The sequence below is a fragment of the Solenopsis invicta genome, chromosome 13 (assembly GCF_016802725.1).
Source record: "Solenopsis invicta isolate M01_SB chromosome 13, UNIL_Sinv_3.0, whole genome shotgun sequence".
NCBI classification, from domain to species: Eukaryota; Metazoa; Arthropoda; class Insecta; order Hymenoptera; family Formicidae; genus Solenopsis; species Solenopsis invicta.
Window position 1 is genome coordinate 8,123,481 of NC_052676.1, and position 27,164 is coordinate 8,150,644.

The 27,164-nt window shown below is 30.6% G+C and overlaps 4 protein-coding genes across 7 annotated transcripts in view; all 4 read right to left on the bottom strand.

Moving 5' to 3' along the window:
• LOC105203259 overlaps positions 1-27,164 on the bottom strand; it is a 227,517-nt gene that overhangs the window by 108,848 nt on the left and 91,505 nt on the right. For all 3 annotated transcript variants that reach the window (XM_026136793.2, XM_011172034.3, XM_026136792.2), the window contains exon 3: positions 26,744-26,861. In XM_026136793.2, the coding sequence (XP_025992578.1) occupies positions 26,744-26,861 (118 nt within the window). The remainder of the gene's footprint in view (positions 1-26,743; positions 26,862-27,164) is intronic.
• LOC105203256 lies at positions 1,204-4,609 on the bottom strand. Its single transcript, XM_039456356.1, has one exon. The coding sequence runs from the start codon at positions 4,088-4,090 to the stop codon at positions 2,891-2,893; it is 1,200 nt and encodes a 399-aa protein (XP_039312290.1). The 5' UTR covers positions 4,091-4,609; the 3' UTR covers positions 1,204-2,890.
• Positions 10,239-13,281, bottom strand: LOC105203161. Of its 2 annotated transcripts, XM_039456355.1 has the most exons (2): positions 11,637-13,281; positions 10,239-11,153 (listed from the first exon to the last, which is right to left on the bottom strand). In XM_039456355.1, the coding sequence occupies exons 1-2, from the start codon at positions 12,701-12,703 to the stop codon at positions 11,066-11,068; spliced, it is 1,155 nt and encodes a 384-aa protein (XP_039312289.1). In that variant the 5' UTR covers positions 12,704-13,281; the 3' UTR covers positions 10,239-11,065. The 2 variants fall into 2 exon arrangements, with proteins under 2 accessions (XP_039312289.1, XP_011170229.2); XM_011171927.3 differs by lacking the exon at positions 10,239-11,153 and having other exon boundaries at positions 11,436-13,268.
• LOC105203255 lies at positions 15,990-17,457 on the bottom strand. The gene has a single exon (XM_039456353.1). The coding sequence runs from the start codon at positions 17,270-17,272 to the stop codon at positions 16,067-16,069; it is 1,206 nt and encodes a 401-aa protein (XP_039312287.1). The 5' UTR covers positions 17,273-17,457; the 3' UTR covers positions 15,990-16,066.

The window sequence follows — 27,164 nt, forward strand, 5'->3', positions numbered from 1 at the left end:
TTTAACAAAGAAAGATATCATTATACAATTTCCATTTCTATTTCTAATTTGTTATAAAAAAACAAATTTGTAATAAAATTTTATTTTTATCACACAAAACCCTAGCTTCTTTAGCTACAATACATAATAAATCTACACGAAGAGAACAATTTTATTAAAATACGGATCCAAAAATAATTATGTGGAACCATTTAAAAAATTGTATTGGATGTTTAACAAGGTTGCTAGAACTGCAGTAACATTATCATGCGTCCTCTATAATTATTTTAATTAATACGAAATTATCTTTTCCAAAAAAGGTAAAAAAGGCATCTATGTGTGTGCGCGCGTCTAAAAATCTTTATTTTTTTTTAATTAAAATAATATGTATTAATATTTTCTACAAAATCTTTTATTCAAGTGGCATTTATTTAAAATAAATATCTTGAAATTGTGTAATCTAATAAAAATGACATGCGTTTCTTCAAAAAAATGTATGAATATTTAAAGAGCGCTTATTATAAAAAAATATACTTTTTCTATAAAATCCAAGTAGTAGTATTTGTATTTTCATTGAAAAATCTTCCTATTTTAAAAATTCAAGTGATTCAACTTCATTAATTCTCATTGAAAAGTTTTATTCCAACCCAAGTGGTATTTTATTAAATAAATAATATCTTAAAATTGTGTAATTTATTTCAACCAAAATGTATTTGTCAAAAAAAACTTTTAAATAATCAAAGTGTACTATCTTTGTATTTCTATTGAAAAATCTTTCAGTTTTAACCCAAGTGGCATTTAATTTCAATAATTTTCAATGGAACATATAACATTTAATTTAAAAGAATTAAAGAGGAACCAGTACAAAATAAGAAAATTTTATTGAACAAAATGTTTTAATGCACAAAAAACATTGATATAAAATATCATTTTCATTTGCGCAAAAACAACAGGGTTTGATTCTCAATATTTTTCAATTTTTAATGATGATTTTATATAAGAGAGTTTATGGAATTCGTAGAACATTTTAAATTTTGTTAAAGAAAGATACCTTGCTTATATGGAGAAAGTAAGCAATTATCAATATATTACAAAAAATCAATACTTTTACATCTATTTTTTTTGCGTGTTCTTATCAACACATTTTTCATTAAGTGCCGAGTTGTATGACATACAGGTATCTCTTCTCTGAAGTTGGTTATTTTGGGAATCATTAACATCTCATGAATTTTAATAATTTATTATAATTATTTTTAATATTCTGTAATATTTTCAAATGATTATGACATTTACAATGCATTCATATTTAAATATGATTCAATCAACAAAGCATTTTAATATCATCGTAATTACTTCAATGATATAGCAAATTGACAAAAGTGCAAGAGCACCCACTGACTTGTACTGTCACTGAGCGCGCGATTTTTAGACTGATTTGCCTACTGTAAATACTTCTCATTTAAAAAGTATTATAGCCTCGATATTTTCGTATTAGGATTTTCATCTTATTTTTAAGTAAGAAATATGTTACTAAAATTTTAATTACGGGTTGTGGGACACCCGTATGTAAACTGACAATCTTAATAATGAATTTTAAATATTATTAAATTAAAATATACATTTATGATTAATGATTATATATATTATTTCTTGCGTTTATCTTACTTTTTTGAAATATTATTGACATATTAAAGTTCTTATTAGTAATACATAGCTCGCCTAGTTTTAATCCAATTGATTCAAAAAATTTAGAAGATATTCAAACATTTTTCTCTTTTATTCAAACTACAATCAAATAAAATTTCCAATTTTTTATTTACTTTTGCGGTACGAAATAGTCACGGAAAAAGACTACAAAATCAAAATTTATTTCAAAATTGCTATTATTGTAAAAATCTGTTTCTTAACTTGATTGTGGTTTGAACGTACAAAGATTACATTTATACAAATTAAGAATTTAAAAAACTTTTGTTTCTGATCTTATCTAACTTCTTCATCTTAAAACGCGGCAATCGTGAAATTTCTTACATTACAAAAAATTATTAAAAATTGATACAAAATAAAATCAAAGCGAGAACATTTTCTTAAAGATTTTTTGACATATACAGTTATTAATCGATATAGATTAAAAACAAGTTTGAAATTCGAATTGATGAAAATATCAAACATAAATATGAGATAGCCTATATCGGTCACAGCAAATCTTACAATTAGTACTGAATGATTCTTACACTGTTTGACTTATGCGCACTGCGCGCTGCATATTAATTAGACTTGAAATGTAATTATTGCATTATGTCAAAATACATAATATTATTAAATTAATGAGCAATTTAATAATTTTGATGCTTGGAAGCATCTATTCCATCTCCCCGAAAAATCACTGGCACAGTGTGGCATTCCCTTTAGCCAGGCAATGTAAATAATGTCATTTATTGTTAATATGATCTACTGTAACTGGTATACATTGTTAAATTTGTAACGTTGAAGTCTACCTAATTTGAGTTGTTTTTAAAAGTTCTTATAAGTCCCCCCTACTTTGATGAACAGGTAGTTAATTTAAACTAAAACAATAAAGTTAAACATATTAATTGTAAAAATGTAAAATACGAATTAAATTAAATTTATTATTGACTTGGTGTATATGTTAACAGACATTACTTATTTTAAAATTAAGCAATTTTATCATAGAAATGTGTTGATTAGAGATGAGATTGTTTTTTTAATTTTATATTTTGTGTTAAAATCATAAATTTTGTTACATATAAAAATGTTAAAAATAACAAAATGTTATTTAACTCAAGGAATTAGTTTAAAGATTAATTCTTTAAGAAACATTTTACAGTGTAGGTCGTCCCATATTTATAATCAATACAAATTATATTTTATCCATTCGAATTGTATCACATGACTATAAAAAATATTCCAAACAGCCAAGTTCTCTAAGATGCAACAATGAATCAGCTAGTATTTTACATACTTTGTCGCCGCCGAGATATTTGCGTTTCTTTGAAACCTCTGCTATGTCCGTGTTATTCAAGTAGCTTTTACGTATTTCTGTGACACTGTCGTATCCTAATAATGCTGGTAAAATTACCGTTGCAAGAAGTAAACCGAATAGAGCTCCCCTCTTAAAATCGTCCAATAGAGCATTATACGAGTATTTCCCAACGTCTTGAATGCCAGCATCCAGCAAATACTCAATCAGAGCGTCATGATAGGCCCGCATGATGTCAGAAAATTTCTCTCTTCTCTCCTCATTCGTGCAACACATGAAGAGATATGTAGAAAGATCGACGACAGGAGTAGAATACATAATAAGCCCGAAATCGATTAGCATCGCGCGATACTGTCCGTCCTTTTCTGTCTTAAAGAGAACGTTGCTTAATGTAAAATCGCCGTGGCACAGGGTGGATAAAGGTTCCAGTGGTTCCATCTTTATCATCACTTCATCAAACCCGTTTGACAGCAAGGCTTCCATCTTATCACAGAAAATTGCATCGTAGCCCTGTCTGCGAAGATATTCCACTCCTCGTGTAGCACAAATATTTATTGCGATTCTATAGAAGTTCATCATCTTCGTGTACCTGGCAGCTTGAAGTTGATCCACGAAGTCGAAGAATTCTTTCCGTCGCTGTTCCTTCATAACGTACCCTTTGCCGTGAAATCGTCCCAATTCGCGCATCGCCGCCAATGTGTACTGCAAAGGAGGGTCGTACTGTTTTGAACAGGAATAATAGCCTCGTTCGTTGACGTTCTCTAAGGCGATCACTGAATCGGTAGGCAACCGTTCATTAACGTAGAAACATCTGGGATGATTCTCGTCCGGTCGGACGTACATTTGGTAGAACAGCATCTCGTTGTGAAACTGTTTTTCGATGTGAAGCGCGCATAAATCCTGCTGTGGTCTTTTCAGTACAATAGACAATTCTTCGTTCTGACCGTTTGTCTTATTCTTAAACTGCAAGCGTACGTAATATATGCCGGTCATAATCAAAACGATAGATTTCGATAGTTTGTATCGAGCTTCGTCCGCGTTCGGTCCGAGATTCTCGATGATCTTCGACATCACCTCATTGAGCCATCTCTGGGAATCTTCGACATGAGACATGTTGTTCGAATATGCGACTTGTGTAAAATAAAATTCGATTGTTAATCGAAATTATTGCCTCGACAACTGGAATAGTATTAATATATTATATAATGATTTTCTGTAAAACTCCTTAAACGACTTAAATATAGATTTGTTTCTTTTCTGTCGCGCGTTACTATCCTATTTCCGTGAACTGACTTTCTGACTTGCCAATTTTGTTCTGCACAAGAAATATAAATGTAATCAACGTGAAAAGTGGGATACTATGTATTATTAATGTATTGTAATATGGTAAAATTACTGGAAATATTTATCAATACGATATTCAAATACTTTAAAATAATATTTTAAAAGATGTTTATTATCATTTGTTGTGTCTGATAATAAATTTTCTTCAGAACCTATGACAGACTATATCGTAAAGTCGTGGATAAGCATATACACCTAGACAAAGCTTAACTTGCGAATTTTTTGTAGAAATACGAAAAGAGATAAAGAATAAAGAGATAAAGAAGTAAAGTTTATTCCATTATAAAGTTATACTTTTCTCTACTTGACAATTACATTTGATTAAAAAATTATATTTTATTTAAAAAATGGTGCGGCTATTCAAATAATGTTTTTAAAAACAAAATTTGAGGAAACTTCAACAAACGTTATTTTAGATTGCGCTACAAGAATAAAATGTAGTTTGAAAAGTAGAGCAAAATGTATTAACAAAATTGTCCGCATAATACAAACATATTTTACGCATATTCCATACATATGAATGTCTATGAATATTGATTACTTGAATATTTTATGAATATACATTAAATATGAAAACGAGACAATTTAAAACATTGTAGAATTTAAAAGTTGTTCTTGTAATCTCTAACAACTTTGCATATAGATATGAGACAGAGCCGTAACTAAAACGAATTTTATGAGTTTGCCTAGGGAAAAGTAGAGGTTGCTTGTAATTTAATTAATATATTACTTAGGATATCAATTTAAAGCTTTTTTAAAAAACTTAAAAAATAAAATATATTAATACAAAGATTACAAAAGCAAAATAATAATGTATTATATCTATGTATAAACAAAAAAATGTTTTTTATTACATTTATGCATACAAATAAAATAATAAATTTTTAATATTAAAAAAACGGAAGATTATGGTACACTGGTCGTTATTTGTTCTGTTAGGACGGTGTCAAAAGAATGTTAGGGGTACCCTCTGGCACTCCCTTGGGCATGGCCCTGAGATATTTATGCTAATACATATTTAAATAAACAAGAGATTAAAGGTAACATTAAAATATATTTTATCATATACAACTATCATATATAGATAATCATGAAAATACACATATGTTAATAAATAAGAGATAAAAAGTAACATTAAAATATATTTTTCGTGTACAATAATAAGGTGCATTAATGAGATCTTTCCTCGGTGTAAGAACCGCAGTAGTTTAACTAACTATGTGTTACCATTAGCTTAGTGAGTTCGTTTTATTGGCTAAGATTGCTGTGATTAGCTACACCGAAAAAGAATCTCATTAATGCACGTCATTGTGCATATTTACAGGGTGTCCCACTTTAGAAATTGGACCTTGATAATTCTTCAATTAAGCTTTTTCAGCAAAAATGTTTCAGACAAAACTTGTATGGGTTTTGATGGGGACATAAGGTGTCATTAATTTGATCTTGAATAGTTGCTTGAAGATTGCGTGAAGGTCACCTTCAATTTTTTTAATTGAATTGCCTACTTTTTATTGCATATTCTTGTAGCTTATCTCGAGACCTTTTCAAAACACTATAAATAAATATTTTTTGTTAAGTATTTTTCGAGTTACAAGACTTGAAAGTTATAGCTTTCTTGCGACAGACTATACTTATTGCAATAGAAAATTATCAAAATCTTGCCTTAAGTGGCCGGATCTTTTCCGATCTTGTCTTGACTGGCTGAATCACCGATAAATCTTTGTGCGAACTTGAAATAGCTAACCAAATTGTTTCTCTAAAACGTTTGCTTTAATAACAAGTTACTTTCTAAACATTTTGATATGTACCGTTACAAATATAATATAATATACGTGTGGTTCGACGGCTGTCTCGAGAGCAACTGATGAATTCTCTAAACGCGCCGAATTCGTCTTATTGTTAGTAAGACGAATCTCGCTCGGTCGTGTGCTTTGTTTTGATCAACTTTTTCACGATACATTTGAAATAGTCACCAACAATCCTGTCTTGACCGAGCTGTCCTGATTACCGACCGATCTTACCTTGATTGGTTGGATCACCGATCAATCTTATCTTGACTGACTGGATCGCCGACTGATTTAACTCCTGGTTGGATTATCTTCTGATCTTTCTTCGAACACAAAAGAGGTGTAAATCCGACCAGGCAATCTTTACGTGGTACACTTTCAATGATGCTAATGTTGGCGGTACTGTAACTTTCAAGTCTTGTAACTTGAAAAATGCTTAATGAAAAAACATTTATTTATAGTACAAATTAAAAGAGGATAAATGAGCTTAAGAGCCGCGCTGGGTGTTGTACGCAGAAATCAAAACAAGCAGATAATTTCAGGAAGACGTTTTGATTTTTAATAACGGTCTTCTTCAGTACACAAAATAAAATATCTGTAACAATAATTAACCAAATGTGTTTGATCTTAATCCTTAAGTATTAAATTCAGATTTTCAGAACTTACAAATAATAATTAATTAATTTTTTAGTTTTTTTATTAATTAATTTTTAATCTTTTTTTTCACTGTGTTTGATGTTTTATTTATCGCGTTTTTTTAATTTTTTTTTACAATTTGACATAATTTTTTTATTTCACGTGTACAACAAAATTTTCTTATAATGTATTCTATTTATTATTACTTACTTATTACACTTAACCGTTTACTGTGTAAGCTACCGAAGTTTTTAAAATGTGTCTACACACGTTTTCGATCATTATTCTTGTCTGAATTACAATTAACTATTACTGGACGACTTTAAATTCAAGGATTTCTCATATTTTTGATAATTTTTACAATTATTGCTGAATTTAATACTTAAGGATTGAGATCAAACATGTTAATTATTGTTACAAATATTTTACTTTGTGTACTGAAGAAGACCGTTATTAAAAGTCAAAACGTCTACTTGAAATTATCTGCTCGTTTTGATTTCTGTGATCAACATCCAACGCGGCTCTTGAGCTCATTTATACTCTTTTAATTTGTATTATTATAGACTTATTATATTATTGTTTTAAATTTATTTATAGTGTTTTGGAAAAGTCTCGAGATAAGCTACAAGAATATGCAGTAAAAAGTAGGCAGTTCTATTTAAAAAATTGAAGGTAATATTCACGTGACCGTCAAGGAACTTCTTCAAGGTCAAATTAATGACACTATTTTATGTCCTCCCCGAAACCATACAACTTTTGTCTAAAACATTTTTGCTGAAAAAGCTTAACTGAAGAATTACCAAGGTCTGTTTTTTAAAATAAGATACCCTGTACACATATAGGACGTCTCGCGTCAAACGGGCCATCTCTTCTTCCAAAAATTAACACAACGTAAAAAAACATTTGAGGTCTCAAAATATTTGTATACTTGTGTAGATTTGAATAGAACGTGGCGATTTCTAAAATTCAATATAGCGGTTGAAATACGGCGTCTGAAATCCGAAAAAGTCAAGATAATCTTACAATATCTTCGATTAAAATGCAAAACTTGACAAATCGATTTGAAAATGATTACTATAATGTTTTCTATGTCGTTGCAATGATAACGAATCCGGAAAGAAAATTACAAAATTTAAAAAGGCGGATTTATAATAGTCGGATTTCAAATCAGTACATAAAACGTGAATATTATACATGTTTTTTATTGTTGTGTATTGTGGAGTCTAACACTCTACAATGACCATTGGTTCAATGGTACAGCAAAGAGAAATACATAAAAATTCAAAAATTTTTTGCAAAATAATATTCTAAAGTTACGACCAATTACTGCCAACCTTCGGTTGGCAAAAAACGGAGGGATGCGTTTTACCGAAGACGTACCATTGTTACCTTAGTTCTCAGTAACTTCAGCATGATATGATCTTAAGTGTCACACATGAACTTCTTATTAACCAAGCTTGGTTTAAAACGTATAATTATCATTAATTGTTTTATTTAAAAAAAATAGATAAATGATATTCATTTAGATGGCCTCTTATTGGTTATCAAATAAAGTTAGGTAGCAAATTGATTAGGCAATAATGTGATTTATAAGAATCCGCGTGAAGAATTTTAGTGATATACAGTTGTAAAGTATTTCGAAATGACAAACAGTAGTCCGATTTTGACGAAATCAGGCTCATTTGACGCGTTTTCGCACGAAATGAATCTGGCAGAAAAAAAGTGTTGGACTGCTCTAAACCGAGATATCAATCTTTAAATTTAGCAATTGTACAAGTTAGAAAACCAATCATCTCGGCGTAATGTAATAAACTGAGCATGCGCTGTAATAGAAATGTGTGCGAAATTTAAAATGTTTTATTATTGATAATTATATTATTATATAAAGCATTTTGTGTTTAAGTTTATATTTGTTTAACGTTTAACAAATTTGGTTAAAAATCAATAATAAAATAAAAAAAGACTTCCAACAATAATATTCATGTTTAATAACACATATGTACCTATACATACATACATATAAGATATGTGTACATATATGCTTATGTACTGTTTATACATACCCATACAGCACAGAAAATTGCAGCAACCTTGCAGCAATGTTGCAATGTTGCAGATTGCAATGCTATATTACGGAGACATTGCAGAAACATAAATTAACAATATGCCTGCAACGTCGCATGGCATATGCCAGTAATATTCCGGAAACATTGCAATATCATAATTTTTTAATAAAGTAGTGGCAAAAATAAACCAAAGCAAAATATTCGCGTATAATAATATATTAATTTAACTCGTCCATAATTATTCATCCGCATTTAGCAGGTCGGGCGACGTTATTAAATTTTCCGCTGAATCTCTGCATTCCCTAACAGTACAACTGTCCATATATCGACTGTAAGTTGACTCATCCAAGTCAGGGTTTCAAAGTTGACTGCAAATCGACTTTGCATAGACGTCTGCAAACATCCTTCAAATGTTGACTCTAATACTATAATATTACAAGATTATTCAGCTTTTAAAAGTTTAAAATAAGTAATTTTTTAAAAGATAAAAAAACTCCAGACTGCTGCTAAAAATTCGTTTAATAATAAGAATAAAAAAAGTTTAAGAATAAAAATTAAAAAGTTAAAAACTTAAACAAATTGAAAAAAAAATAAAAACTATGAAATATTGCTTTAAATGTTTAAAATAAAAATTAAACTAATTATTGAATTAAATAAATAGAACTGTAAACCAAATCAAATACAAATACGTGACATTTGAAACTTTCTTATTTTTTTATTATTTAATAATAAATTAGATTTAATTAGCAGTCGAGAGACGTCACGCTGAATGACAGATATAATATTATTTTGAATAGTTATAATATTCAAGGTTGCGTCTTCCAACTACTAGTTAAGTCTAATTCATTACTAAATAATAAGAAATAAAATAATTTTAAATGTCAAATATTTGTATTTGATTTAATTTATAATTTAATTTATTTAATTTAATAATTAGTTTAATTTCTAATTTTTTATAGCTTCATTTTTGCTTTTTAAATTTGTTTGAATTTTGTTTATATTATTTAAGTTCTGTTTTTTTAAGTATTGTTTTTTAAATATTGTTTTTTAAATTTTTAGTTTCTATTACTTCTTTATTTTAATTCTTTTAAGTTTTTAAGTTTTTAACTTTTATTCTTGAACATTTTTCATTTTTATTATTAAACAAACTTTTGGCAGCAGTCAGGAGTTCATTTTTCTTTTAAAAAATTATTTATTTTTGTTGTGATAATTTTTGGAAAAAGAGGTGGAGCGTTTGACACGAAACGTCCCATGGGCCGTTCGTTCGGTCGAAGTATATATATATACATACATACATATATATACATACATATATATACATACATATATGTAAACTGATGTCGTACATTGTATTTAACATAATTTTCTTAATGCTAAATTTTAATTATTATAAAATTTAAATATACATTTATGATTGATGATTACGTTATTTCTTGCGTTTGCCTTACTTTTTGAAATATTGTTGACGTATTAAAGTTCTTATTAATAACATATAACTCCTCTAGTTTTAATCTACTTGATTCAAAATGTTTAGGAGATATTAAAACATTTTTCTCTTTCATTCAAACTACAATTAAATAAAATTTCCAATTTTTTACTTTTGCAGTAGGAAATAGTCACGGGAAAAGATTACAATATCACAATTTTTTTCCAAAATTTGCTGTTATTGTAAAAATCTGTTTTCTAACTTGATGATGGTTTGAACAAAGATTACATTTATATGGATTAAGAATTTAAAAAATTTTTTGTTTCTGATCCTATCTAATTTCTTAATCTTAAATCGTGACAATCGTGATATTTCTTAAATTACAAAAAGTTCCTAAAAATGGATACAAAATGAAATAAAAGCAAGAACATTTCCATACAAATTTTTTGACATGTACAGTTATTAATCGATGTAGATTAATAACAAGTTTGAAATTCGGATCCATGAAAAAGTTAAACATAAACATGAGATGGCTTATATCACTCGCAGCAAATCTTACAATTAGTACTGAATAATTCTTACACTGTTTGGCTTATGCGTACTGCGCGCTGCACGTTAATTGGACTTGAAATATAGTTATTGCATTATGTCAGAATGCATAATATTATTAAATTGTCGAGCAATTTAATAATTTTGATACTTGAAAGCATCTATTCCATCTCCGCGAAAAATCCTTGGCTATATGTTCAGTGTGGCATTCACTTAAACCAGAAAATGTAAATAATGTTACTCATTATCAGTATGATCAGCTGTGGCTGGTATACACTGTTCAATTTGTAACGTTAAATTGTATCCAATTTGAGTTGTTTTTAATCATTTTGATAAGTCGTCTCCACTTAATAAGTCGTAAATTTAAACTGAAAGAATAAAGTTATACATATTATTTATAAAAATGTTAAATTCGAATTAAATTATATTTATTATTTACTAGGTGTACATGTTAACAAGCACAACAAATGTTACTATAAAATTAAACAATTCAATCATAGACATTGGTTAATTAGAAGAAATTGCTTTTCTGATTTCATATTTTATGTTGAAATCATAAATTTTGTCACATATAAATGTTAAAAATAACAAAGTGTTATTTGACATAAGGAATTAGTTTAAAGAATAATTCTTTAAAAAACATTTTACAGTGTAGGCCGTCCCATTTTTATAGTTAATACAGATTATATTTTATCCATTTGAATTGTCTCTCACATGACTATAAAAATTGTTCTAAACAGCCAAGATCTCTAAGATGCAACAATGAATCAGCCAGTATTTTACATATTTTGTCGCCGCCGAGATATTTGTGTTCCTTCGTAACTTTTGCTATGTCCGTGCTATTCAAGTACCTTTTACGTATTTCTGTGACACTGTCGTATCCGAATAATGCTGGTAAAATCATTGGGGCAAGAAGTAAACCGAATAGAGCACCTCTCTTAAAATCGTCCAACAGAGCATTATACGAGTATTTCTCAATGTCTTGAATGCCAGCATCCAGCAAATACTCAATCAGAGCGTCATGATAGGCCCGCATGATGTCAGAAAATTTCTCTCTTCTCTCCTCATTCGTGCAACACATGAAGAGATATGTAGAAAGATCGACGACAGGAGTAGAATACATAATAAGCGCTAAATCGATTAGCATCGCGCGATACTGTCCTTCCTTTTCTGTCTTAAAGAGAACGTTGCTTAATGTAAAATCGCCGTGGCACAGGGTGGATAAAGGTTCCAGTGGTTCCATCTTTATCATCACTTCATTAAACCCGTTTGACAGCAAGGCCTCCATCTTATCACAGAAAATTGCATCGTAACTTTGTCTGCGAAGATATTCCACTCCTCGTGTAGCACAAATATTTACTACGATTCTATAGAAGTTCATCATTTTCGTGTATCTGGCAGCTTGAAGTCGATCCACGAAGTCGAAGAATTCTTTCCGTCGCTGTTCCTTCATAACGTACCCTTTGCCGTGAAATCGTCCCAATTCGCGCATCGCCGCCAATGTGTACTGCAAAGGAGGGTCGTACTGTTTTGGGCAGGAATAATAGCCTCGTTCGTTGACGTTCTCTAAGGCGATCACTGAATCGGTAGGCAACCGTTCATTAACGTAGAAACATCTCGGATGATTTTCGTCCGGTCGGACGTACATTTGGTAGAACAGCATCTCGTTGTAAAACTGTTTTTCGATGCGAAACCCGCACAAATCCTGCAGTGGTCTTTTCAGTACAATAGACAATTTCTCGTTCTGACCGTTTGTCTTATTCTTAAACTGCAAGCGTACGTAATATATGCCGGTCATAATCAAAACGATAGATTTCGATAGTTCGTATCGAGCTTCGTCCGCGTTCGGTCCGAGGTTCTCGATGATCTTCGACATCACCTCATTGAGCCATCTCTGGGAATCTTCGACATGGGACATGTTGTTCGAATATGCGACTTGTATAAAATAAAAATTGAATTTTTAATGGAGATTATTGCCTCGACAACTAGAATAGTATTAATACAGGCATGGCCCCGTGGGCGTCCACGAAGCATGCGAGGAGGAGAACCTGCTCCCTCTTCGCACGGTTGCTTCTTCCCGTCTTTCCTTCTGACTCCGCGATCCACCTATCCTCTCCATACGACCCCTTTCGGTCCCTATTATGCTACAGTATGACGCACGTGACTCGCGCGTGTGGAAGGGGAAGCGGAGAAGCTCGAGCTATAGTTTGTGGGCCATGCCTGTATTAATATATTTGTTTACTCGCTAGCGGTGTCGTTTCGACATATCGTATCGCGTTAACCGTTTTTAGTCCTCGTCGTTCAATTATCGCTCAATTCTGAACAATATTATATAATGATTTTCTGTAAAACCCGTTAAACGACTTAAATATAGATTTGTTTCTTTTCTGTCGCGCGTTACTATCCTATTTCCTTGAACTGACTTTCTGACTTGCCAATTTTGTTCTGCACAAGAAATATAAATGTAATCAACATGAAAAGTGGGATGCTATGTATTATTAATGCATTGTAATATGGCAAAATTACTGGAAATATTTATCAATACGATATTCAAATACTTTAAAATAATATTTCATATATTTTTATTACCAGTTGTTGTTTCTGATAATAAATTTTTTTCAGAACCTATGACAAACTATATCGTAAAGTCGTGGATAGGTATATACACCTAGACGAAGTCTAACTTGCGAATTTTATGTAGAAATACGAAAAGAGATAAAGAATAAAGAGATAAAGAAGTAAAGTTTATTCCATTATAAAGTTATACTTTTCCCACTTGACAATTACATTTGATTAAAAAATTATATTTTATTCAAAAAATGGCGCGGCTGTTCAAATGATGTTTTTAAAAACATGATTTGGGGAAACTTCAACAGTCGCTATTTTAGATTATGCTACAAGAATAAAACATATTTTGAAAAGTAGAGCAAAAAGTATTAACAAAATTGTCCGCATAATACAAACATATTCTACGCATATTCCATACATATTTGTCTATGAATATTGATTACTTGAATATTTTATAAATATACATTAAATATGAAAACAAGACCATTTAAAAAATTCTAGAATTTAAAAGTTACTCTTATAATCTCTAACAGCTTTATATATAGATATTTCAGAGCCGTAGCTAGAACGAATTTTGTGGGGGTGTCTGGGGAAAAGTAGAGGTTACTTGTGATTTAATCAAAATAACATTTAGGATATGAACTTAAAGCTTTTTTTAAAAACATTCTAAAATAAAATATATTGATATATAAGAATATATTGACATATAAGAATTACAAAAGCAAAATAATAATATATTACATCTATGTATAAACAAAAGAACGTCTTTCATTGCATTTATGCATACAAATAAAATAATATACTCTTAACATTAAAAAAGCGAAAGATTGTGTAAAGGTATATTAGTCATTATTTGTTTTGTTGAAAAGGTGCCAAAAGAATGTTAGAGAATGCTGGGCACCTTCTGGCACCCCCTTGGCTACGGCCCTCAAATGTTTATGCAAATACATATAGGTATTAATAAACAAGAGACAAAAAGTAACATAAAAATATATTTTATCGTATACAGACATCATATGTAGATATTAATGCAATTACACTCATCCGCAAGAAAACGGGTCACCAAATTTTATCACAATTTTTTAATATTTCCAAATAGCGATAACTTAACGGAGAAGTATCGGATTGAGATGAAACAGGGCTCATATTAAAGCGTAAACATTTCCCTTGATAATCAAGAAAATCAAAACTTGATTCCAAACAAGTTTCCCAAATTGCGGACGTTGAAGACAGATATTAAAAAGGGGGAAAAATTTTTTTCTTTAAAATATTGCGTTGCTCAAGGAAATTGGCTGCCAGGCACAAAAATGTATGAGCTTTTATAAGCTTATTAATTTTCGGAGAAATTTATATTTTTAACAATTTTCTACAATTTTTTTTTTTTTACAAAGTTATAGCATTTTATAAAAGTGTTACAAAACGGACAACTTTTTCTTGTAAACTCAGTAAAACTCGGAAAGAAATTATTGTATGTGATACCTGATCAAAGATATCTTTTCTCTTGATAGCTAAGAAAATCATAATTAATTACAAACAATTTTCACAAAATGGTGGACATTGAAGACAGACTTTGAAAAGGAGGAAAAAAATTAAAATTTAAAAAGAGAATTAAAATTTGAATTTCACACTTTAATTTCATTTTTGATCCAGTATTCCATATAATAATTTGTTTCCGATATATACTGAGTTTACAAAAAAAGTAGTTTGTTTTGTAACACTTTCTAAAACGCTACAACTTTGTCAAAAAGAATAATCGTAAGAAATTGGTTAAAATATGGATTTGTTCAGAAATTAATAAGCTTAAAAGCTCATACATTTTGTGCTAGGCAGCCGATTTTCCTGAGCAACGCAATAGTTTAAATAAAGGAATCTTTTTCCTCTTTTTCATTGCCTATCTTCAACGTTCGCTATTTTGTAAAAATTATTCGTAATCAAATTTTGATTTTTTTGGCTATCAATAGACTATAAATATGAGATAGTCTATATCGGTCACAGCAAATCTTACAATTATTACTGAATGATTTTTACACTCTTTGGCTTATGCGCACTGCGCGCTGCATATTAATTAGACTTGAAATGTAATTATTGCATTATGTCAAAATACATAATATTATTAAATTGATGAGCAATTTAATAATTTTGATGCTTGGAAGTATCTATTCCATCTACCCGAAAAATCTATGGCTATATGCAGAGTGTGGCATTCACTTCAGCCAAACAATGTAAATATTGTCATTTATTGTTAATACGATCTGCTGTGACTGGTACACATTGTTAAATTTGTAGTAACGTTGAATTCTACCTAACTTGAGTTGTTTTTAATTATTTTTATAAGTCGTCCCCACTTAACAGGTAGTCAATTTAAACTAAAACAATAAAGTTAAACATATTAATTGTAAAAATGTTAAATTTGAATTAAATTGAATTTATTATTTACTTGATGTATATGTTAACAGACATTACTTATTTTAAAATTAAGCAATTTCATCATAGAAATGTGTTAATTAGATGAGATTGTTTTCCTAATTTCATATTTTGTGTTGAAATTATAAATTTCGTCACATATAAAAGTGTTAAAAATAACAAAGTGTTATTTAACTCAAGGAATTAGTTTAAAGATTAATTCTTTAAGAAATATTTTACAGTGTAAGCCGTTCCATACTTATAATCAATACAATTTATATTTTATCCATTTGAATTGTCTCTCACATGACTACAAAAATTGTTCTAAACAGCCAAGATCTCTAAGATGCAACAATGAATCAGCCAGTATTTTACATATTTTGTCACCGCCGAGATATTTGCGTTTCTTTGAAACCTCTGCTATGTCCGTGTTATTCAAGTAGCTTTTACGTATTTCTGTGGCACTGTCGTATCCATGCCCCAATAATACTGGTAAAATCATTGGGGCAAGAAGTAAACCGAATAGAGCTCCTCTCTTAAAATCGTCCAACAAAGCATTATACGAGTATTTCTCAACGTCTTGAATGCCAGCATCCAGCAAATACTCAATCAGAGCGTCATGATAGGCCCGCATGATGTCAGAAAATTTCTCTCTTCTCTCCTCATTCGTGCAACACATGAAGAGATATGTAGAAAGATCGACGACAGGAGTAGAATACATAATAAGCCCGAAATCGATTAGCATCGCGCGATACTTTCCGTCCTTTTCTGTCTTAAAGAGAACGTTGCTTAATGTAAAATCGCCGTGGCACAGGGTGGATAAAGGTTCCAGTGGTTCCATCTTTATCATCACTTCATCAAACCCGTTTGACAGCAAGGCTTCCATCTTATCACAGAAAATTGCATCGTAGCCCTGTCTGCGAAGATATTCCACTCCTCGTGTAGCACAAATATTTATTGCGATTCTATAGAAGTTCATCATCTTCGTGTACCTGGCAGCTTGAAGTTGATCCACGAAGTCGAAGAATTCTTTCCGTCGCTGTTCCTTCATAACGTACCCTTTGCCGTGAAATCGTCCCAATTCGCGCATCGCCGCCAATGTGTACTGCAAAGGAGGGTCGTACTGTTTTGAACAGGAATAATAGCCTCGTTCGTTGACGTTCTCTAAGGCGATCACTGAATCGGTAGGCAACCGTTCATTAACGTAGAAACATCTGGGATGATTCTCGTCCGGTCGGACGTACATTTGGTAGAACAGCATCTCGTTGTGAAACTGTTTTTCGATGTGAAGCGCGCATAAATCCTGCTGTGGTCTTTTCAGTACAATAGACAATTCTTCGTTCTGACCGTTTGTCTTATTCTTAAACTGCAAGCGTACGTAATATATGCCGGTCATAATCAAAACGATAGATTTCGATAGTTCGTATCGAGCTTCGTCCGCGTTCGGTCCGAGATTCTCGATGATCTTCGACATCACCTCATTGAGCCATCTCTGGGAATCTTCGATATGAGACATGTTGTTCGAATATGCGACTTGTGTAAAATAAAATTCGATTGTTAATCGAGATTATTGCCTCGACAACTGGAATAGTATTAATATATTATATAATGATTTTCTGTAAAATTCCTTAAACGACTTGAATATAGATTTGCTTCTTTACTGTAGCGCGTTCACAATCCTGTTTTCTTTCTGACTTGCCAATTTTGTTCTGCCCAAGAAATATAAGTGTAATCAACATGAAAAGTGGGAGAATAATTATTATTAATGCATTGTAATATGGCCAAAAAACTGGAACTTTTTATCAATGCAATATTCAAATTTTAAAATAATGTTTTAAAAGACGTTTATTATTAGTTGATTGTTTCGTTTGATAATAATTTCTCTTCAAAACCTATAACAGACTTTAAAGTCGTGAATAGACATATACACCTACCCTATCAGGAAACAATATTTTTTAAACGTTTTTTTAAATATTTATTAAACGTTGTAATGAAGAATAAATATTAAAAAGAAATGTTTAAAGAACATTGTCTGCTGATACGGTAGACGAAACGTAACTTTGCAAATGTTTTGTAGAAATACGAAAAGAGGTAAAGAAGTAAAGTTTATTCCATTATAAAGCAAAACTTTTCTCTATTTGACAATTAAATTTGGTTAAAAAATTATATTATATTAAAAAAGTGACTATTCAAATAATATTTTTAGAAACATGATTTGGGCAAACTTCAACAAACGCTATTTAATATTTCACTACAAAAATGAAAAGTAGTTTGAAAAGTAAAGGAAAAAGTTTTAACAAAATTGTCTAGATAATACAATCATATTCTACGTATATTCCATGCGTATTTGTCTATAAATACTTGTTATTTGAATATTTTATGAATATTTATAGAATATGAAAATAAGATTATTTTAAAATTTCCAGAATTTAAAAGTTCTTCTTGTAATCTCTAACAACTTTATATGTAAATATTTATACAAATATATATATGTATTAATAAAAAAAAGATAAAAAGTAACATTAAAATACGTTTCATCATATACAAATATCATATTTAGATATTACTGCAAATACATATGTTGATAAATAAGATGTATAAAGTAACATCAAAATATTTTATCATGTACATATATATATACATATATGTATGCAAATATATGTATGTATGTCCCGCGCATTCATTAAAAACATTTTGAACATTATTGAATTGATCGTACACTTCAGTAACAAAAAAATTCCTAAAGTATACAATAAATCTCAATTTTGTATCCAAATTACCGTAATGTCCCCGAAGTATGGGTTGTCTAATCTCAATAGGTTATTTCTCGATGATTGCGCTGGACACGTACAATGTGTAATAAATTTGTTATAAAAAATAAAGTAATATGTAGACATTATATAGGTTTCATATTCTGTGCTCTTGAAGTACTTTTTAGATTACCTCCACATCTTAACAAGACAAACAAAATTTTCCCGTGTCAATAAATCCTGAATCACAATTAAATAATGTAACATAACTAATTTAACATTACTGAAAGTATCTATAAAACATAAGCTTTAAAAAATTTACTTTGAGTTGGTAGGAACTCGATTACACTGTAATGATACAAAAGCTATAAGTATAAATAAATATCGAAAATAGTCGCATAAGGTTCCCTATAGCATATTTTGCATCAACTGCAACAACTTCCGGCGAGTTCTTGAATGCAGTACTTTCTTTAAAATAGTGAACCGTTATTCTATATTATTCTATATTAGTAGCTTATTGCATATATACCTACCTTTATCTTCCTACTGCACACACGATTCACGGATAAGCAATCGTCTGAACGTGTTTGTGCCTGGCCAACTAATAATAAATTCTTATACTTCAAAAACTATTCATCATAATCAAAATTTATAAAATTATTTTATTAGGTGTACAAGTTAATTCTCAATTTTTTAAAATAAAGTTATTGTTTATTTTAGAGCGCGCAGGAAAAGGGCAGACAGACCGGAATAAAGGGAACACGTGATTTTATGTACGAAAATTAATTGAATGTATTTAGCTTCATACAGCGAGCGTCGTCGTAACGAAAGTGAACGAGAGAGCGTTCAGTCGCGGATAGATACATAGATTAGCAAGTGACTCAAGAAAATAAGACGGTGAGGATGGCGTCGTACATAGACCAATGAATAACAAGATAGAATTCCGTGTGTGGATCGCTTTATGTTGATCCAACAGTTTATTTACATAAAATCAACTTACATTTTAATCGGAAAAGTAATCTCTAGCAGCGTGTAAACATTTTTGTCATTGGGCAGATGAGAAAAATCTCTTGTCGGTAAAGGGAGCGATTTTAAATCAATGAAGTCAATAATGCATTTCTCGACTTCTTTGTACGTTGAAGTGGCAATCCATTAATTGATATTAAAGGGAGTGAAATCCGTAAAAATCTGATTCTACGTTCGGTGAAGACGTCAAATGTCGCAAAACTATCTGGCCTAACAAATCAAGAGTCCTTTGTCACTTTAAAGCAAATGCTATGTGTGGCCTGGAATTATCAAGCAGCATTATGATCGGTCTAGGTCCAACAACCCTATTTTTTAATTTTACCTAGCTTTTACAATCGGACAGAAATAATTTACTAGGTAACTCCTACAGTAAATTCTGATGTTGTGTTTGACATGGATTTTTGGCCGGCAACTGCTCCAAATCGTTTTCAAGCTTTTTTGGTTTTCCAGGACGTTTGTCATCTTCAAGGTTAAAATTTCCATTCCGGAATCTCTGAAGCCATTTTTACATTTGCTGTGGGGCACAGTATCTTTCTCTACTGCCTTACAAATAATTTTTTTAGCTTCGCCGGCACTTTTTTTCATTTACTATATCTAAGCTCATTTCAAAGCAGAAGAATGGTGTATTAAAATAATTACACGGTGAAAAAAATTTAATTTGAATAGGTACTGTAGTTCATTAAACGTAGTTGAGAATTTTTTGTACATCTAATACTAAATTTCTCAAGAACTTTTTTAATATAATGTTTTATTTTGTGAATTTCGGGACATCATGCATATAACTGAATAAAGTACGTATTTTAATGCTGTTAAATTTTGATTATTACATCCTCGTAAATGTAACTTAAATTCTTTAAAACCTATATTCTTTATCTCTCTTCATATTTATATGTCTTTAGTCGAGTCTAAAATGCGAAGAGCATGATGTAAACACATGTGCTTCGCAATTAAATTCGCACTCTTCTTCGAAACTGTACAGCAGATTGTGCAAAATGTCGAGATCGATTTTTACGAGCTCTGACGCATAAATAACAGAGTGTACTTTAAACTTGGAACATTCTTATTTTATGCGAGATTGTCTAACTTTGTATCTCGTTTAATGCATATTAAAACGCGGCGATGTCACGTTCTTTTAAGCTCAAACACCGCTCGATGTTCGATCAGTGACGAGAAAGACAATTCGACCGTTGGTTTCGCGCGCATTCAAGTGCTGATCGTCGTATCTACGTATTCCAGAAATCTCTCGGAGGACATCCTGGAATCTCTGTGAGTTATAGCTAATCTTTGAGAATCCGTAGGTGTCCGAAGGATTTCTGAGGATTCTGCTCTGCGCGGCCGGATCCCTCTGGAATCTTCCAAATTCGCTCCCGAAACAGCGCGTCTGCATGGGCCTTTTCAATGAACGTGCATCTCTTCGGTCAACACACGGCCAAACATTTAAACTCTTTAATTAATGGCGGACAGCGGAAATTCGTGCTCGGCGAATTATTTGACTAGTCAATACGATTTTTCTGATTCGCTGAGTCCACCTCCCGTTTGCATACGAATCAATTTTATCCATCGCGTCATTCCCTCCCTCCTTCCCGTTCGGATCCTTCTTTTGTCGCGTAATCAGTATTTCAATTAAATACCAGTTGGTTTGGAAGATTTTCAATGACAATACAGAGATAGTAGCAATTAGGTTTTGTACAGAAATTATTCAATTCTTCTCATTGCTTTTTCTATTTAGCAGCGCCATGTTTTTGTACATCAAAAATTTTTATTTCAATAAAATTTTCTTATTTTGTACCGTTTCCTCTTTAATCTTTTAAATTAAATATTATATATTCCATTGAAACTTATTAAAACTAAATACAACCACTTGGGTTAAAATTGAAAGATTTTTCAATGGAAATACAGTAATAGTACACTTTGATTGTTTAAAAGATTTTTTGGAAAAATGCGTTTAGGTTGAATTAAATTACATAATATTTAAGGAAATACTACTTGGAATAAATTTTTTCAATGAGAATTAAAAATGCTATCACTTGAATTTTTAAAATACAAAGATTTTTCAATGACAATATAGAGATAGTACCACGTGGGATTTATATAAAAGTTGAAGATACTAGCAGTTGGGTTAGAATAGAAGTTTTTCAAAGAAAATACAAATACTACTACTTTAATTTTGTAGAAAAAGTATATTCTCTTTATAATAAGCGCACTTTAAAAGATTTTACACATTTTTTTTTAATAAACGTATATCATTTTTATTAGATTACACAATTTCAAAATAAGTTGCGCGCAACACACATAGGCGCTTCTTTTAACTTTTTTTGAAAAGGTAATTTTGTACTGATTAATTTTATACATAATAAAAATAAGGTGAAAATATAAAAGTATTATTAAAGGATTGTTACGTCGAAATATTACGATTTTTTATACGCGGGTTACATAACTACAGATAAAAATTCAATGTTATCCGCGATAACAAATGACAGCTGCATACACTGCAGCCCATATGGATGTATTAAATCTTACGTAAACAATGTTTTATATATGTATTAAATTATATATAGTAAATGAAACGCTTTGGCTTTATTCATCTTTTTTCAATCGTGTCAAATTATATTTTTTTTAATTTCTTGTTATTGAAATGTTAAATGTGACGGAAAGATATGGAGCTTGGGCTGCCGTGTATGCAGCTGTCATTTGTTATCGCGGATAATATTGAATTTTTATTTGTAGTTATGTAACCCGCGTATAAAAAATCGTAATATTTCGACGTAACAATCCTTTAATAATACTTTTATATTTTCACCTTATTTTTATTATGTATAAAATTAATCAGTACAAAATTACCTTTTCAAAAAAAAGGTAAAAAAAGCGCCTATGTGTGTTGCGCGCAACTTATTTTGAAAATATGTAATCTAATAAAAATGATATACGTTTATTAAAAAAAAAATGTGTGAAATCTTTTAAAGTGCGCTTATTATAAAGAGAATATACTTTTTCTACAAAATTAAGGTAGTAGTATTTGTATTTTCTTTGAAAAACTTCTATTTTAACCCACCTGCTAGTATCTTCAACTTTTATATAAATCCCACGTGGTACTATCTCTGTATTGTCATTGAAAAATCTTTGTATTTTAAAAATTCAAGTGATAGCATTTTTAATTCTCATTGAAAAAATTTATTCCAAGTAGTATTTCCTTAAATATTATGTAATTTAATTCAACCTAAACGCATTTTTCCAAAAAATCTTTTAAACAATCAAAGTGTACTATTTTTGTATTTCCATTGAAAATCTTTCAATTTTAACCCAAGTGGTTGTATTTAATTTTAATAAGTTTCAATGGAATATATAACATTTAATTTAAAAGATTAAAAAGGAAACGGTACAAAATAAGAAAATTTTATTGAAATAAAAAATTTTTGATGTACAAAAACATGGCGCTGCTGAATAGAAAAAGCAATGAGAAGAATTGAATAATTTCTGTACAAAACCTAATTGCTACTATCTCTGTATTGTCATTAAAAATTTTCCAAACCAACTGGTATTTAATTGAAAATAAATAACATATTAAAATTTTGTAATCTATTTTAACCTAAATAATTTATATGTTAACAGAAATGAGAACATTTTATTGAAATAAAGAGTTTTTTCATCTTTATTTTTTTAAGATCCAAGTGGTATCTTAATTTGACTTACGATGTTACTTAAATGTTAATGAAACTAAAACTTATTTCACAAATTGCTTTTATAATGCATATTTTACAAGTGTTACATTTATTGCATTCTTTCTTATGTCTTTTCTGCTTTTCCTATTTAGCAGAGCCATGTTTTTGTACATTAAAAATTTTTTATTTCAATAAAATTTTCTCATTTTGTATTGTTTCCTCTTTAATTCTTTGAAATTAAATGTTGAAATACCATTTGAGTTGAAATAAAATTTTTCAATGAGAATTAAAGGTGCTATCACTTGAATTTTTGCAATAGGAAGATTTTTCAATGACAATACAGAGAAGATATAGTACCACGTGGGTTTTGTATAAAAATTAAAGATACTGCCAGTAGAGTTAGAATAGGAATATTTTTCAAAAAAATACAAATACTACCATGGATTTTGTAGAAAAAGTATATTCTCTTCATAATAGGCGCACTTTAAAAGATTTCATGCATTTTTTTGAATAAACGTATATCATGTTTATTAGATTTCACAATTTCAAGATGTTTATTTTAAGTAAATACCACTTAGGTTGGAATAAGAGATTTTGTAGAAAATATTAAATAATACATATTATTTGGGTTGAAAAAATAAAGATTTTTAGGTGCGCGCACACACATAGGCGCCTTTTTTTACCTTTTCTTTCAAAAGGTATATATAAATAAAGGTATATATAAATACCACTTTGGTATATATATATATATATATATATATATATATATATATATATATACGATTAAATTATGTATCTGACCTTGCTTTAGAATTAAGAGTATTATGCATACGAGCATCCACCGTATCGTTTTTATATAGTCATTCACATGACACGTACTCTTCCATAGCTTTCATGAAAAACGGATTGTTTAAAGTTGACAATTGTTATATTATATTTTTTTCAATATCGGCATCGTGTTCTTGTAATGATATTTTATTATCTATTTGCAGCGCAATGTCTGTCTCCTTCACTGACAGACTATTTAAATATTTCTGATCATAATTTATTTTGTAGCTCAATGTTCAATGCAATCCTTATGTCTGCAATAAATTATAATAAAATATATAAATTCACAATAAAAAAGAATAAAACAAAGCTAGTCAGAGACTTTTACCAAGATTATTGTTAATAATGACTGACGAATAAAGATCAGGTTAAAGAACCTGTCACGACGGATATGATGATGATGACAAGATGACAAGAAATACTACACCACATACACCACAAGTACACCACAAGTCGCATACGGCTGACTGATGTATGCCAGCGCTACTTGTGTCGAAAATATGAAAGGGAGAATTCCTGAGGGCGACGACGACGTTTCTTAAATGAAATGTAGAATATTTAGACTTTGCGTCGCGATATCTCCGCTCGTAGGGTACGGAGAGAAAAAATAAAAACACTTTTATTATACAAGTCGGGGCCAAGCTATCGTTTGAGACTACTCAGAACTTGATCGGTTCAGCCATTACTGAAATCTGATAATCTTGCGTGCTTGAAACTTGCTGACTCGCGTAAAAGAGGGTCGGTCTGCGACTCGCTTTTCCTATATAGGCGCGAGTCGCGACCGCGCCTCTAGATTTAAAAAACGATACTCGAAGTCAACGGCAAATATTTGCAAATCACACTGGTTGCTCGCAGATTCTATCGGAAATTGTTACGATATAATGGTGATGACGACGCAGAATATTATAAAAGTAATAATAACGTGAAACATTTTTGCGTCGCTCGCTCAGTATATGCGGGTAGAATGTTTTTAAGTCAGTTCATCCCCAACTATTATAGGATGTCACTGAACGAGAATACGTTATATAATTCCGGTTGCAAATGTTGCTTTATAATTAGTCATTAATTGATATCGATCGCTCAACATTGCGTCACGTGTCATTGGTATAATAAAAATATGTTGCGTGGGCGCGTACGCTCGTGGCAATTGCATTACACGGCGTGTATAAAAATAGATCTTTCATTAAAAACGTTTTACTTATAGCAACGTAACTTTTGACAATAATTAACAATTAAATTCTGTTACGGCAGGGACAATTTACGAGATACTTTATTACGAGATGCTTATTACTGTGAGATGCGAGATTATTAATTATTAGTAATTAAAAAATTTTTTTTATTATTGTTAAGTACTCTTCGAGCCAGTTAACTTTCATTCAGAACATTTTTTTCTATCTCTTATAATTTCGACGATATTTGCTTGGAAAGAAAAAAAACTGATTTCTTTCAAAAGGATGTTTTACTCCCTAAAACTGAAAACGGGCAAAATTAAGAAATATTTCTGTGTTACGGAAGAACTCCTCTATTTGTACACAAAGTTTCAAAATTTTTTGAATATGCAAGTTGCCAAACATTCCTTGTTAGTTTCGCGCAGATTCTTCCGAACATATTAATAAATAATAGATAATTACTAGCAAATGATAAATACTAAACTATGAAAAAGATATAATGAATCTGAAAATCTAAGCAATCAATAATAATTTAACTCACTTTTTTAAATTACTCCTAGAAGAATTAATTGAATAGTCTATAAAGTTTTTAACCTTTTTTTAAATCTATGAAAATTTTCTTTCTCTCTCTCTTTTCTTCATTATTCCTTTTTCGTTATCTGTGACTTTTCTTCTTCCCGTCTCTCCCCTCCTATTCTTTTCTACTCTCGTATTCTCTTTATTTGATCTTCCCTTCTTTCTTCTTCTCTTTTTCTTCTCTCTTTCCTCTCGCCTTCTCTTTCTTCTTTTCTTCTTTTATTACTTTTTTTCTCTTTTCTTATCTTCTTCTTTTCTCTGTTTTTCCTTCTTCGCAGAATTCTGCTTGTTAAATAAAATCTCTATAAACCTCTATAATCTTAGCAATTCCTTTTATTCGTTACGTGATATATTTACAAATAAGCAAATCACCCCTTGAGAAATTCATGTCTGTCTTTGTCTTATCCGTGATCTATTAATTTTCGTTCTGACAATTATTACATCTTTCCGTGCTCTTATTAATAAACATTACTAATGCTCGAAGAGACCGCGCGTACGCATACTGCACGCACTCATCACTATTCTCTAATTAATAAGTCATAGTTATCTTGCGTTTCCACACGCTCATCATTCTGTCTTGACGTTGCGGATTTCAGACGCGAAATTTCCTGATTGACTGATTCGATCGCGCGTTCGATTACCGAGCGTAATTAGTTTGCGTTGTAAGCAAAACAGGACGTCGCCGTCTACCTCGTGCTGAAACGAGTTCACCCTTTACGCCGGACCACCCTTCCGTGTTTGCGACGCAAATTTTCCCTGTGCGTGCAAAAGGCAGCTACCGCATCGCTAATTAGGAGATTCGCTTGCTGCACGGGCGAGATCGTTCTGGTAGGAAGGAGCAGAGAGGAGGGTTGGGTTACCGACCCGGCATAATTAAATTCGGACTCTTTAAGAAGCCGTCTTGACATCTCGCAGAGCGCGTTCGCTTCTCTTTTAATAGCGAGTTAACAATGGCGTGATTATAGGAATGAAGCCTTACCGTATTTTTGAGACGACCGTGGGCGTGAATTCTAATTGAGGGAAGCCCAACTCCTTTGGCCTCACGTCCTCCAGGCTGCTGTACCTCACGTAAATACAAGGCGGCGGTAACGAAAAGGCTGTAACAAAAGGTAGAAGTTAAGTAGACGATTCGATACGAAGAGCATCGGAGTTTATTTTGTTACGGGAAAAATTAATTTTAGCAGAAGCATTCCATCAATAGTTTGAAAGTTGCTGCGATTTTGCTTCAGAAAAATTAACAATTGCGACATTAAATGTACATACAAGTTATGAAAAAAATCGTAGATGAAATTTATAATTTAATCTTTAAAAAAAATATATCTACAAGAGTAAAATAAAATATCTATATATTATTTAATATAAATACGTTTTATTATATATTAAACATAAAATCTCTTAAT

What these genes read in the sequence shown, in the direction of transcription:
- LOC105203161 (XM_011171927.3), bottom strand. Translation starts at nt 12,703, where the DNA reads ATGTCCCATGTCGAAGATTCCCAGAGATGGCTCAATGAGGTGATGTCG.
- LOC105203256 (XM_039456356.1), bottom strand. Translation starts at nt 4,090, where the DNA reads ATGTCTCATGTCGAAGATTCCCAGAGATGGCTCAATGAGGTGATGTCG.
- LOC105203255 (XM_039456353.1), bottom strand. Translation starts at nt 17,272, where the DNA reads ATGTCTCATATCGAAGATTCCCAGAGATGGCTCAATGAGGTGATGTCG.